Source organism: Panthera pardus, unplaced genomic scaffold, assembly GCF_024362965.1.
Source record: "Panthera pardus isolate Hobbes unplaced genomic scaffold, ASM2436296v1 HiC_scaffold_10, whole genome shotgun sequence".
Taxonomy (NCBI): domain Eukaryota; kingdom Metazoa; phylum Chordata; class Mammalia; order Carnivora; family Felidae; genus Panthera; species Panthera pardus.
In genome coordinates, this window is record NW_026526655.1 from 38,564,836 (window position 1) to 38,578,182 (window position 13,347).

At 35.7% G+C, this 13,347-nt stretch overlaps 1 protein-coding gene across 1 annotated transcript in view; it reads left to right on the forward strand.

Annotated features, from left to right (window-relative positions):
* GTF3C3 (general transcription factor IIIC subunit 3) overlaps positions 1-13,347 on the forward strand; it is a 39,110-nt gene that overhangs the window by 19,857 nt on the left and 5,906 nt on the right. Inside the window, exons 9-16 of the mRNA XM_019428333.2 lie at positions 1,763-1,866; positions 3,197-3,368; positions 5,077-5,279; positions 5,854-5,955; positions 7,029-7,164; positions 9,443-9,680; positions 10,289-10,479; positions 12,278-12,402. Of these exons, the coding sequence (XP_019283878.1) occupies positions 1,763-1,866; positions 3,197-3,368; positions 5,077-5,279; positions 5,854-5,955; positions 7,029-7,164; positions 9,443-9,680; positions 10,289-10,479; positions 12,278-12,402 (1,271 nt within the window). The remainder of the gene's footprint in view (positions 1-1,762; positions 1,867-3,196; positions 3,369-5,076; positions 5,280-5,853; positions 5,956-7,028; positions 7,165-9,442; positions 9,681-10,288; positions 10,480-12,277; positions 12,403-13,347) is intronic.

Consider the following 13,347-nt stretch of genomic DNA (forward strand, 5'->3'; position numbering starts at 1 on the left):
AACTGTAGGGGCTGTAAATAATATCTACTGCCTTCTTTAGCATTGTCAAATTGCCACTAAAGTGTCTAAATAATTATTCTCAATCTCTGTACTTACCTGATAGAACTGGTAACCGCTTGTGGACCACTACAGGCTTTAGACTTCCCTTTGAGTGGCACTGTCCTATAGCATTATAATATTTGTTTATTTTGAGAGAGAGAGAGCGCACGCAAGTGGGGATGGGCAGAGAGAGAGAGAGACAGACACAGAATCTGAAACAGGCTCCAGGCTCCAAGCTGTCAACACACAGCCCAACGCGGGGCTCGAACTCATGAACCATGAGATCATGACCAGAGCTGAAGTCAGACGCTCAACTGACTGAGCCACCCAGGCACCCCTGTCCTATAGCATTATAAAGTGACCCTCTTATTTCTATTAAAATATAGTTCATCCAAATTCTACTTTGTCTGATGAGATTGTAACCCCTGCTTTCTTTTTGTTTTCATTTGCCTATTGTATCTTTGGTTTGCCATTTTGTTTTCAACCTTCCTGAGTTATATGATTTCAGGCATGTGTCTTATTTTCAACATAACATTGAGTTTTACTTTGTGATTATTCTTGAAATCAAATTTTTGATTTACACATCTGTACACACTATATCTTTAATAGGTATGCCATAGCCACTGTCTACAGAAGAAATAGGCTGTGGATATAGTTGTGAGTCAGATTAGTCCTTATCCTCATGGAGCTTATGGTCTAGGTAAATTTAAATTTTAGGACTCTGTTTGAGGAAAATAAATGTCTTAAGTTGGTTTCCTGTAACAGTTATTATATTGGAGCTTAGAGATAAAAATAATCTATCAATTAAACTTGTCTAAATCCTTCCATGACTTCATAATTTTAGGGAATTCTATAATTTATATGGCAAATTCTATAAAACATGAGTTATTTCATTTTAATATAATTGTAGGTTTTATTCTATCACTTAAGATCAATCTCTGATGTTTCTCTATGCTTCAGTGTTTTTTTTTTTTTCTGAAATGGAAACTTACTTGGAACTTACTAGACTTTACAAAATACAAAATATTTTAAATGTGGATAAAAATTCCTTTGACTGATTTCTCAGGGCTTTAAAAATTGTTTTACCTTGGGGCACCTGGGTGGCTCAGTTGGTTGAGTGTCCGACTTTGGCTCAGGTCATGATCTCGCAGTTTGTAGGTTTGAGCCCCACATCAGGCTCTGTCTGTGCTGACAGCTCAGAGCCTGGAGCCTGCTTCAGAGTCTCTGTCTCCCCCTCTCTCTGCCCTTCCCCTGCTCAAAAATGAATAAACGTTAAAATTTTTTTAACTGTTTTACCTTAATGAAGTTTTAGAAAATAACACAACATTTAATTTATTCCTTTCTTAGCCTCTTTATCATAAAGACTGAAAAGAGACTTTTGAATTCAAAAAAGAAAGAGTGTATATATTCTTGTTGGTCATTTTTGTCTTTCTCTTTTTTTTTCTCTGTAGATTTGATAGGTGTGGGAGTTTCTGTAGGTTTCAGATAAGTGGATAAAGTATTAGGAAAAGAATTGGAAGGATAATTGCTACCAAAAGACAGACTGAAGAGAATATAAAAACCTAGTAATAAGAGTTGGTCCAACTTAGAATTGACTACAGAATCATTTGCTCTGAATGAAGTAAATGAGATCTTATGTAGAAGATACAGAGCTTGCTTCATTTGCCCTACATTCTAAGCTTGCATATAGGAACTGCTTTTTGCCTGTCTTTCTAATCCATAGCTGGTGAAAATGTTACCTGCACTATACCTGATGGTGTGCCAATAGATATCACAGTGAAGTTGATGGTCTGCCTTGTACATCTCAACATTCTTGAACCACTTAATGTAAGTAACATTAAGATCTGCACTTGAGATACTTCAGATAAAATCACATTTTCTTTAGATGACAAGTAATTTTAAGTTTACCTAGATTTCACATTTTTCAGTAACCCAGGAAGTCACCATAAGCATCAAATTATTTGTGTGTGAATATCTTACAAAAGCTGAACTGGGCTTGTAATGATTTGTTTCTCTTTTGTTTTCTTTTTTTAAGTTTATTTATTTATTTTGAGAGAGAAGGAGAGAGTGCGCATGTGAGCTCAGGAGGGGCAGAAAGAGATAAGGGAGAGAGACAATCCTAAGCAGTCTCTGCAACGTCATTGTAGAGCCCAGTGGGGGGCTCGGACCCACGAACTGTGAAATCATGACCTGAGCCAAAACCAAGAGTTGGATGCTTAGCCAACTGAGCCACCCAGGTGCCCCTTGTTTTCCTTTTTAAATGAGAACAATCCAGAGATCAGAATTTGAGATTGGGCTTTTTAGACAGTTGGTAAATTCTGAAAGTTCTTCCCTTTTGCCAGCTTTGGAGTATTTCGTTGAATAAAAAAAATTATTGGGCATCTGCTTTGCAGACCTTAGGATAAGGTATTGAATATAATACACAAACCCTGCCCTCATGGATCTTTTATTCTAATGGGAGTAAATGGATAACAAAATAAATATGCAAAATATAGGATGTTAGTTGGTGGTACATACTCTGGAAAAAATCAAACAGTGAAGAACAGAGAATATTGGGAGTAGGAGGGTGGTCAGGAAAGCCCTCTCTGAAAAGGTGACCTTTGAATAATGACAGAAATATCAGCAAACACAGAGGCCCTGAAGCTTGGGTATGTTTGTCTTAGCACAGAAAGAGCACAGCAAGTCAGTGTTATCTTAGCTCCTGCCATGTCTGCTTACACCAGCCCTTCAAAAGTAATGTGTGGCTCAGTCGGTTGAGCATCTGACTTCAGCTCAAGTCATGATCTCACAGTTTGTGAGTTCAAACCCCACGTTGGGCTCTCTGCTGTCAATGCAGAGCCTGCTTCGGATCCTCTGTCCCCCTCTCTCTCTGCCCCTTTCCCACTTATGCTTGATCTCTCTCAAAAATAAATAAACATTAAAAAAAAATACTTTAAAAGTAGTATGTTGAATGAGTGATGGTAGTATGAGTTCTTTCTAATAGAGAAATAGAGATTCAGAAATGAATAGAAAAATGGTTATTTAAAGCTGTTTTCATTAAACCTTGCTCCTTTTCGGCTTGCTTCAAATAACTGATGGACATGTGAAAAGAGAAATATACCCACATGACCATATTTGTAATGATTGTTTGACTTCAGACTTTTATTTTGGGGTCTAGCCTCTCTTGACAACACTAGTGGAACAGAATCCTGAAGATATGGGAGACCTCTATCTAGATGTTGCTGAAGCTTTTCTGGATGTTGGTGAATATAATTCTGCACTTCCCCTCCTTAGTGCACTAGTCTGCTCTGAAAGATACAACCTCGCAGTAGTTTGGCTTCGGCATGCAGGTAATACTTCTTTGTGGGAGGGAGAAGTTTTAATCATATAAACAGGCAAGAACTTACTTTCCAAAATGGTAATAATTATTTAAAATATTAATGTCTTGGTAAAAGTGAAAGTATTTCTAGTTTCAGGGCAGTTTTTTGAATATCAGTTTCTTTTGTTTGCTTGTTTTTTGCGTATAGTTGACACACAGTGTTACATTAGTTTTAGGTGTACAACATAGTGATTCTGCAACCCTATGAATGTTAGTATTTTAAATTGTCATGGTATGCCACTATATGATTTCCCCCACATTAATGCTTTGGAAGAAAGATTTACTTAATGCTACTGGAATGAAGTAAGACTAACCATGTCCCTGGTAAAAATACTTTATACAAGTCATTTACCTGTCTTAACCATAGGCTCTGACTTCTAGTAATAGAAGTATAGAAGTTTTCTATAACTAGAGAAGCATTGATTGACAATTTGGGTTATTTTGAGACCTATCACAATATGAAATTGCTAAGAGCACTTAAAGATAACTCTTTACTGTTTGGATGAGTGAACATGAATACAAATGTAATAACCATCATAAAAACATTATTTGTGATATTTGAATTTAAAAGACATGAGCAGGGAGATGGAGTTCTTATTGCTTACTATCAAAGTTTAACCTAAAGATGATACTCGGGAGAGAGTTGAGAAATTTTAGATTTGAGAAAGCAATTGAAAGCGAAAGAACCATTTTAGGAGGTAATTGTAATGAAAAGGGAATGAGATGGAAAAGGCCTAGATTAGTGTTGTCGCTGGAGAGTTCAACTGGTAGGATTTAATGACTGATTGGCATAAAGTTTGAGGAATAGAGCCCAGTAACTTCCCTTCTGAGAACTTACCCTGAGGAAATAATTGAGTGAGATGAGGGGAGGTAGTTTATATTGGGTATCACAAAACTCAGGAGCCTGGCAAATAACGAAAATGAGTGAAGTGGGCAAGTGAAGAGGCGCAGGGCTTGGGGGGAGAACTGGAGAGCCCTCTCCAGAGGATGCTGCTGTTTCTCAGCATAGGCTGATGTGCCATGTGGGAACAGGAGAGTGTTGCCAATTCAGATTTGTCAAAAGAATCCGGTAACTTAGAGTTCATAAAAATCCGAAATTTAAAAAATGGAGGCCATGTATTGTTTTTAACAGCACTGTGGCCTAACAAAACACCTCTGTGGGTTAAATAGGTTTGCCAATTTTTAGACATGGCTTATATACATGAAAATGTTTACTGCATTGCTATGTATTAGAGTATAAATTCAGAAATAACCTAAATATCAGATAATATGGTTAAATAAATAGTTGAATGTTATAACCATTCAAAATGCTAAGGAAGATGTGGGAAATGTTGAAAGTATAATGCTAATAAGTAAATAAAGCAGAACCTCAAAGTGTATGTATGTGCTGATTACATCCTTGTAGCAATTTGGATTTAGTTAGAGAAATCAATAGATGGATCAATCAGTAGATGGAGATTAGAAGGAATGGCTGTTTTAAAGTATTAGAAATCTGCAGACATTTCATTTTTGTTATAATTCTTTAAAGTGGAATATTTTATATTTAATATTATATTTTATATTAATTTTATATTTAATATAAGAAATATTTAATATTTCTTTAAAGTGGAAAAATAATTTTGGCAAGCTTACAAATCTGTAGATCATATTTATTATGCTTTATTTTAACATCATCTTAGAATGTTTAAAGGCCTTAGGCTATATGGAACGCGCTGCGGAAAGCTATGGCAAAGTGGTTGATCTGGCCCCCCTTCATTTGGATGCAAGAATTTCACTTTCCACCCTTCAGCAGCAGCTGGGCCGTCCTGAGAAAGCTCTGGAAGCTCTGGAACCAATGTATGACCCAGATACTTTAGCACAGGATGCAAATGCTGCACAGCAGGTAGGCCATGTCATGTGAAAGGAAGTTTTCCTTGGTGGATTGTGTTTTTGAACTTTTTCCTCCGTTAAGGATGTGTATACGGTTTGTATCCAAAAGATTTATTTTAGTGTATTAAATTCACCGTTTTTGAAAAGTAATTTTGAATTTAAGTTTCAGCCTCTTGTTAAACTCTGTAAGTTATGTGTCTAAAATGTTGGATCTTAAGTTGTGAAAGATCATAAAGCAAATGTTGTTAAGGTTTGGTTTCTAAAACAAAACTCTTCTGGGGCGCCTGGGTGGTTCAGTTGGTTAAGTGTCTGACTTCGGCTCAGGTCATGATCTCACAGTTTGTGAGTTCGAGCCCCATGTCAGGGTCTGTGCTGACAGCTCGGAGCCTGGAGCCTGCTTCAGATTCTGTGTCTCCTTCTCTCTCTCTGTCCCTCCCCCCACTTGTGTTCTGTCTCTGTCTCTCAAAAATAAATAAATGTAAAAAAAATAAAATAAAAAAATTAAAAAAAAAAACTCTTCATGCAGACAAAACAACTTACAGCAAAGGAATCTTGTCACATTCATTATCATGTGCTTATTTATTTAGGAACTGAAGTTATTGCTTCATCGTTCTACTCTATTGTTTTCCCAAGGCAAAACGTATGGTTATGTGGATACCTTACTTACCATGTTAGCCATGCTTTTAAAGGTGGGTAATGGTCTTTCCTTATGTTAGTGCTGTTGACTGTTTAAATGTTTAGAATTTGATTGAAACATAGATTACAGCTATTTTATAACTGTTCTACTCTCAAACTTTTGAAAATGAAAGTCAGATATAGACAAAAGACTTAGAGGTTACTGGTATGTATGACCTTTGAACAACATGGGAGTTAGGACCATCAACCCTAACACAGTTGAAATTCGCATATAACTTTTAACTTCCCCAAAACATAACTACTACTAGCCGACTGTTGACTGGAAGCCTTACTGATAACATGAACAGGTGATTAACACATATTTTGTGTGTTAAAGGTATTGTATACTGTATTCTTAAAGGAAGCTAGAGAAAAGAAAATGTTGTTAAGAAAATTATAAGGAAGAGAAAATACATTTATAGTACTGTACTATAAAAACCCATGTATAAGTGAACCTGTGCAGTTCAAACCTGTATTGTTCAAGGGTTGACTGTAACTGAAAGTTCTACATGAAAGTGTAAACTTGACTGTAGGTAGAGTAAGTGAAATAAAGTTTTTGCTAGTACAAACTCAGAAAAGTGAGAACCATAGTGTGATCAGTTACTGGCTTTGTAGACAGTACTACGTGCCAAAATTGTTCACTTTGCAAAAATGTTTTCCATGTGTGACATCATTTCCAAGTCTAGCTTTTTTTCAGGGAAGTGGTTATGTGTGCATGTACATATGTTATGAGTTAATGTGAATTGCCTTCTTTTTCCCTGCTAAGGTAAGCAGTGTGATCTAAATTCCCTTGGGAAGAAAAAAATAAGTCTGTTCTCTTTTAGGTGTTTAAATACACAGTAATTTGGCCTTTTTTTTTCCCTACTAAAGAAGATTTCAGGTATACCTGTGGTACTTGTGACCCATAGATTTTCTTTAAAAAATTATATGACTGGAGTGCCTGACGGGCTCATTTGGAGGGGCACAAGACTCTTTATCTTGTGGTTGTGAGTTTGAGCCCCATGTTGGGTATGGAGATTACTTAAAAATAAAATATTAAAAAAAGGTATATGACTAAAAAAATCTCAAATTGTTATTTTAAATTCAGGTAGCAATGAATAGAGCTCAAGTTTGTTTGATATCTAGCTCCAAATCTGGAGAGAGGCATCTCTACCTTATAAAAGTGTCAAGAGACAAAATATCAGACAACAGTGACCAAGAGACCGCAAATTGTGATGCAAAAGGTAATTACTTTCATTTGCTTTATTGCATAAAATGTGACTGAATTCAAAAAATATTCATGAAATAATACCTGATAGTAACTTAATTGAAAATATACCCTTTTCTGGGGCACCTGGGTGGCTCAGTCAGTTGAGTATCTGACTCTTAATTTTGGCTCACGTCATGATTTAGCATTGTGGGATGGAGCCCCACGTCCGGCTCCCCGCTCAGCATAGATCCTACTTAAGATTCTCTCTCTCAATCTCTCTCTCTCTCTCTCTCTCTCTCTCTCTCCCTCTCTCTCTCTCTCTCCGTCTCCCTCCCTCCCCCTCTCCCTCTCTCCCTCTGCCCCTCTCCTCTGCTCTCTCTCTCTCTCTCATAGAAAAAAAAGAAAATACACCGTTTTCAAATAAAATGAAATTTCTAATCCAGATCCTTCAAGTATAATAAACTCATTTGATGTTAAAAGAAGAAAAGGAAGGCTACATGTAAATACTTTACTTTTTAAAAATTAGAAGGAAACCATCTGCTTGGATCTCCCTGTGAAAAAACTAAACAGAACTTTTGACCTTTTAAGAAGAAAATATGTTATTTTAAGAAATTTGTGAAGATTAGATGGCAATATAAATTACTATATTTGTCCAGTCACTTCAATTACATGTATTTCATTCTCTGTTAAATTCATTTTTGATAAATGTAGCAATAGTCGTAGAAACTCTAAAATAAATTGCTTTGACCTAGTCTCAAGTAATTTGATTTTAAAAGGCGTCTATATTTAGTAATGCCTCAAGTATGCCTCAAGTATGTTTGGGTGAGGTTGAAAAGAGAAACTTGAAAAGAGTCTAAACTGGAGGTATCAGTCTGTCAATGTGTGCAGTGTGCAATGGAAAAGGGTTTTAAAATCCAGAAGAGCTGAATCTCTGTAAGCACATTATGAGGACCTAACATAAGTAGGCTTTTCAGGGGAGGAGAGTCAGGAAAGGAATGAGGATCAGCTGCTCATAATCTAGCTGCTCATAAATGCCTCAGAAGCCTATCTCTACAGCTCATGGTTCTGGGCCCATCTCAAAGGCAGACTCTGCTTCATGTGTTTAAGACTATATTATATTTTTCTCTATATGTGATTCTGTCAAGTTTTCTCTTTCAGTATTTTCTCATTTCAGGTCCATTGTGGGTTTTTCTTAGGTTCATAAAGGGGTTTTTTTGTTAATTTCATCATGGTAGGGATCATGTTACATTTGTGTACCAGGATAGGATGAACAAGGTCTCTTTATGTTACATGCATCTTTGTACTTTTTTTTTTTTTTTTAAGTTTATTTATTTTTTTGGAGAAAGCTTGAGTGAGGGAGAGAGCACAAGTGAGGGAGAGGCAGAGAGAGAGGGAAAGAGAGAATTCCAAGCAGTCTCTGCGCTGTCAGCACGGAGCCCAGTGCAGGTTTGAACTCAAACTGTGAGCTGAAATCAAGAGTCAGATGCTTAACTGACGGAGCTACCCAGGCATGCCTGTACTCTGATTTTTTCACTCAACATTTTCTCACATATGTTTTCTCATGCTGGTCTCTTTATAGCTATTATCATTAAGGAATATTTAATACTCCATTGGATAGCAATCCCATAATTTAATTATTCCCTTATTTTTTGATATATGGTTGTTTCTGATAATTTTCTTTTATAAATAATACTATGCATTTATCCATATTTTTGACTATTTGTATAGGATATATTCTCAGGAGAATTACTGGGTCAAAGACTAAAAAATTTTTATGGCTTTTGATATTTCTCAAGTTATAAATTTATAAAAAAGGACGCTCTAACAGACAAGACAAGATTTTGAAGGAAAAGAAATTTTGAGGCAGAGAAAATATTAAGATTATAAAAAGATCAAGAACAATCTAAATCTTGAAGTCCTTTGCTAAGCAAACTTCTGAATTCCTTGTATGTGCAGAATCCTGTATCTGACTTCAGTCATGGAATACTCACTTACTTGTTCTGCCCTGGAGGACCATATATCCTAGCTAGCACTGACAGATACAGATGACATAGCTGGACTTTGTAGAGGACAAACCAGAAGTAAGAATTACCTGGGGTTGTGGATTGTTAGGCAGAGCAGAGGGCTGGTGTTGAAGTAGTGTAAACAGAAAACTACCCACTTCATCATTGTCTAAAGAGTGTTGGCAAGAATTCAGGCCCATAGGAATGTGGGTATTAAATTTAGCCTTAAAATTGATCATAGGGATTTTTCTAATATTGTTATTTCTGAAAATACAGTGTCCTAACTGATTTTCACTGGTATCATTTTAGCAATATTTGCTGTACTCACAAGTGTCTTGACAAAAGATGACTGGTGGAACCTTCTGTTGAAGGCCATATACTCCTTATGCGACCTATCCCGATTTCAAGAGGCTGAGTTACTTGTGGATTCTTCACTGGAATATTATTCATTTTATGATGACAGGCAAAAACGCAAAGAATTAGAATACTTTGGTCTGTCTGCTGCAATACTGGACAAAAATTTCAGAAAGGCATACAACTATATCAGGTAATTTTCCAATAACTTATTTTAGATTCTTTGAAAGAGGATGTGTATTTACTTTGATTTAGTCTCTCATACTCAAGAATTAATAAATTGTTTTAACTCTCTTGTGGCTTACAGGTAAATTCAAATCATTGATGATTCTCAGAGGCATGCCGTCTCATATATTTAACCTCTTGTACATCAGTCTCCCCATATATAAAATGGATATTATAATATTACCTCCATGTAGGATTATTGTGAGAGTTAAGTGAATTATTATAGATAATGGCCTTTTAACAATGTCTGGCACACACTTATTAGCTGTTACTCACTGTTCATTGTACTGGAGCTGTAGTGGGCTGGGGGAGAATGGGTGAAACTTAAACTACTTGATTCTTTTTTTTTGGTTTAAAAGTTTTGTTAAAAAGAACAAACAAGATGTAGAAATACTAACTTAAGTAGCATCTTCTGGGAAAAATCACTGTGTGAGTGTTTATGCTTAAATATGTTGACATAGTCTGCTTTTCATTGTAGGAAAATGTTGCTGCGCTGAATGAAGTATTTCATTCTTAGAATCAGAAGTTTTTCTTTTTACATTATTTTTTACCCTCCCTCTCTGTCTGCAATTTTAGGGTGATGGTAATGGAAAATGTCAATAAACCTCAGCTCTGGAACATTTTCAATCAGGTTACCATGCACTCCCAAGAGGTACGACATCATCGCTTCTGTCTTCGCCTAATGCTGAAAAACCCAGATAATCATGCCCTGTGTGTCTTAAATGGACACAATGCATTTGTATCTGGTAGTTTTAAGCACGCGCTTGGTAAGTGTCCTGTATGTGACTTTGTCAAGTGTGGATGGTATGATGGTTAACAGCCGGGCCTGGGGCAGAAAACTACCTGTGTTTAAATAGCAGCTCCCTCATGGCAAGTTATTCTACCTCCCAGTGCTTCAGTTTGTTTATCTCTGAAATGGAGGGAATAATTGGACCTGCCTTACAAATTATTGTGAAAATTAAATGAGTTAATGTAAAGCATTTAAAAAAAATGCCTGGCACATACAGTAAGTAGCTGTAAGTGTTGGCAGTAATGATAATAATGAATATTAGTATTTATTTTTTTTACAAAGCTTTGGTTCAAAAGGCTCAAGTTTTATAATTCATTCTAAAGGTCAATAATCCTCCTGTGTAGACTTGTTTGTTTTCTAAATAATTTTCATTAATTATGGATGCTTTGCAGGGTGCCTGGGTGCCTCAGTCGATTGAGCATCTGACTCTTGATTTCTGCTCAGGTCATTATCCCAAGGTCATGGGATTGAACTCTGTGTCAGGCTTTGTGTGGAGCGTGAAGCCTGCTTGAGACTTTCTCTCTCTCTCCCTCTGCCCCTCTCCCCGGTTCATGCAGTCTCTGTCTAAAAAAAAAAAAAATATATGTGTGTGTGTGTGTGTGTGTGTGTGTGTGTGGATTGCTACCTGATTTTAATTTGCTATAGTACAAAAATGGATTTAAGATTTGCTGATAGTTTGTTCCTTAAGGAGACAAGTCTTTATACCAAGATTTATTTACATTGTGCTTGCTAATTCTAATTAAACTCAGGGAAAATTAATCACTTGAAATTTTCTATAATAGGGAATCAGAAGCAAATTAGAAAAATACCTGGCCAAATGTTTAAATTTAAAATGAGGCATGTATCTCTTGCTGCCTAAGAGCTAGTGTTGCCCAACTCACTTGCCAGTAACCTTGAACATCAGATGTTGAAACTTAGCTCTGGTGTGTGTGTTTTGGAATTGTTTGTTTAATGGTAAGAAAATATAAAACAGATTTATATTATTTTCCTATATTTAGGTAGGACCTTTTGCAGAAGGTAAAAATAGAAAGTGCAAATGGCAGTCTACCATCTGTGCTGCTAAAGAGATTCTGTGGTGCCATGTCTTCTGGCACAGAGCTGGAAAGAACAGAAGTTTTTACCTATGTATGATAAATTATTGATCATCCCTTTATAAAAAAATTTGCTTATCAAAAAAATAAAAATTTTGCTTAAATTCCCCTGTCTCATATGGATAAACTTTTGACATGAAGCAGTTACATATGTAAATACATGGAAACAAGGAAAACATGTTTTTCTCAGGAAAAACGAAGTAGTGCTCCATTTGGGAAACAACATCCATAATCCTAAAAAACAAAACAGAGCTATTTTTCTTTTTTTCATCTCCATGATCTATCACATTTGCATTTATACCAAAAGAATTCACCAAAGACACATTCCCTTGTTTCTTTTAAAATAGATTTAAGATCTTAAAATAGAGTTACGATCACAATTGATAAATTATTTTGGAAGTATTACTCTACATGGAAATGTCTAGCTGTGCCTAAAAGGTTTTAGTTGCTCATATTTAATCTGGGTGATCAGGATATATTTATAGGTAAATCCTCCTAATTTTGTTATATTTTGTACATTGTTTTAAAATTCAAATTAATGTGCATCTGATTGATATTTTAAAATGTACACCTTGCATATGTTAAAAATCAGTACTATTTAGCAATAAAGTATATTTGAATAAGTGAAGAAATAGGGAACTATGCTCTTGTCACACCCATCTGATACCACTGTTCTTTTTTCAGGACAATATGTGCAAGCCTTTCGCACCCATCCCCATGAACCTCTCTATAGCCTCTGTATAGGCCTAACGTTTATTCACATGGCCTCTCAGAAGTATGTATTAAGGAGACATGCTCTTACTGTGCAGGTAATTCATTTAGATTTCTCATTACTTGGTTTTATGTTCTTTAAAAATGAATATACTTAATGCTTTTGTTGTCCTGCTTTAGAAGGAATACCTGCTTAGTATACATACATGTTGGGAGTTCCAACACCTATCCCTCTGTTTAGCACTCAGCATGGACTCAACATCTAGTGGTGGTGCTCCTGGCTAAGACTTAGGTAGCCATGTAGAAAGGGTACACAGCCAGATCACAAAGAGGACACAGAAGAGTCTGGAGGCTTCCTTAAGACTTTGGAGCCCCTAAGACCTCCAGTCTTCTAGGTCCTGATGACTGATTTATTGTAAATCAGTTTTAAAAATACATAATATATATATCTAGTAATGTATGAGTATGTAACTGTGTTGACTGTTTCTTTACATCACCACCAACAAATTGCTCTTTTAAAGTTTTCATGGTTGTAGTCTTTTTATTTTCTTGTTTACTTTTTTATATAGTTTGTCTTCTCTAATAAGAATGGAAACTCCAAGAGATCAGGGATTCTGTCTGTCTTGTTTACCACTGTATCTTTAGTACTTTTGTGTTGTTTTTATATGTTTGACTTATGTAAAGACATGTTTTTTAAGTAGTTATGGAAGGAAAAAAATGTTGACTTGAATGGAATAGCAGGATTTAGTAAAGGAATTTTTCATGTGGGTTTGGTTTTTAAAGTAAAATGGTTAAAAGAAAGCCTAAATTCAAATGATGATAATTGTTAAAGCTAGGTGTTGGGATTCATTATAATGTTCTCTTTACTTTTGTATGTTTGAAATTTTTCATAATAAAAAGTAAAACCAAAACCAAAAAACAATTGTGATATTTATCCACCTCTTGCTCTAAGTTTTTTTCTCTCTTAATGGATACTTTTGCTGTTTTAGGTAATGTAGGATTGTTTATAAATTAAATATATGTAATGAGCACCCACTGTGCTA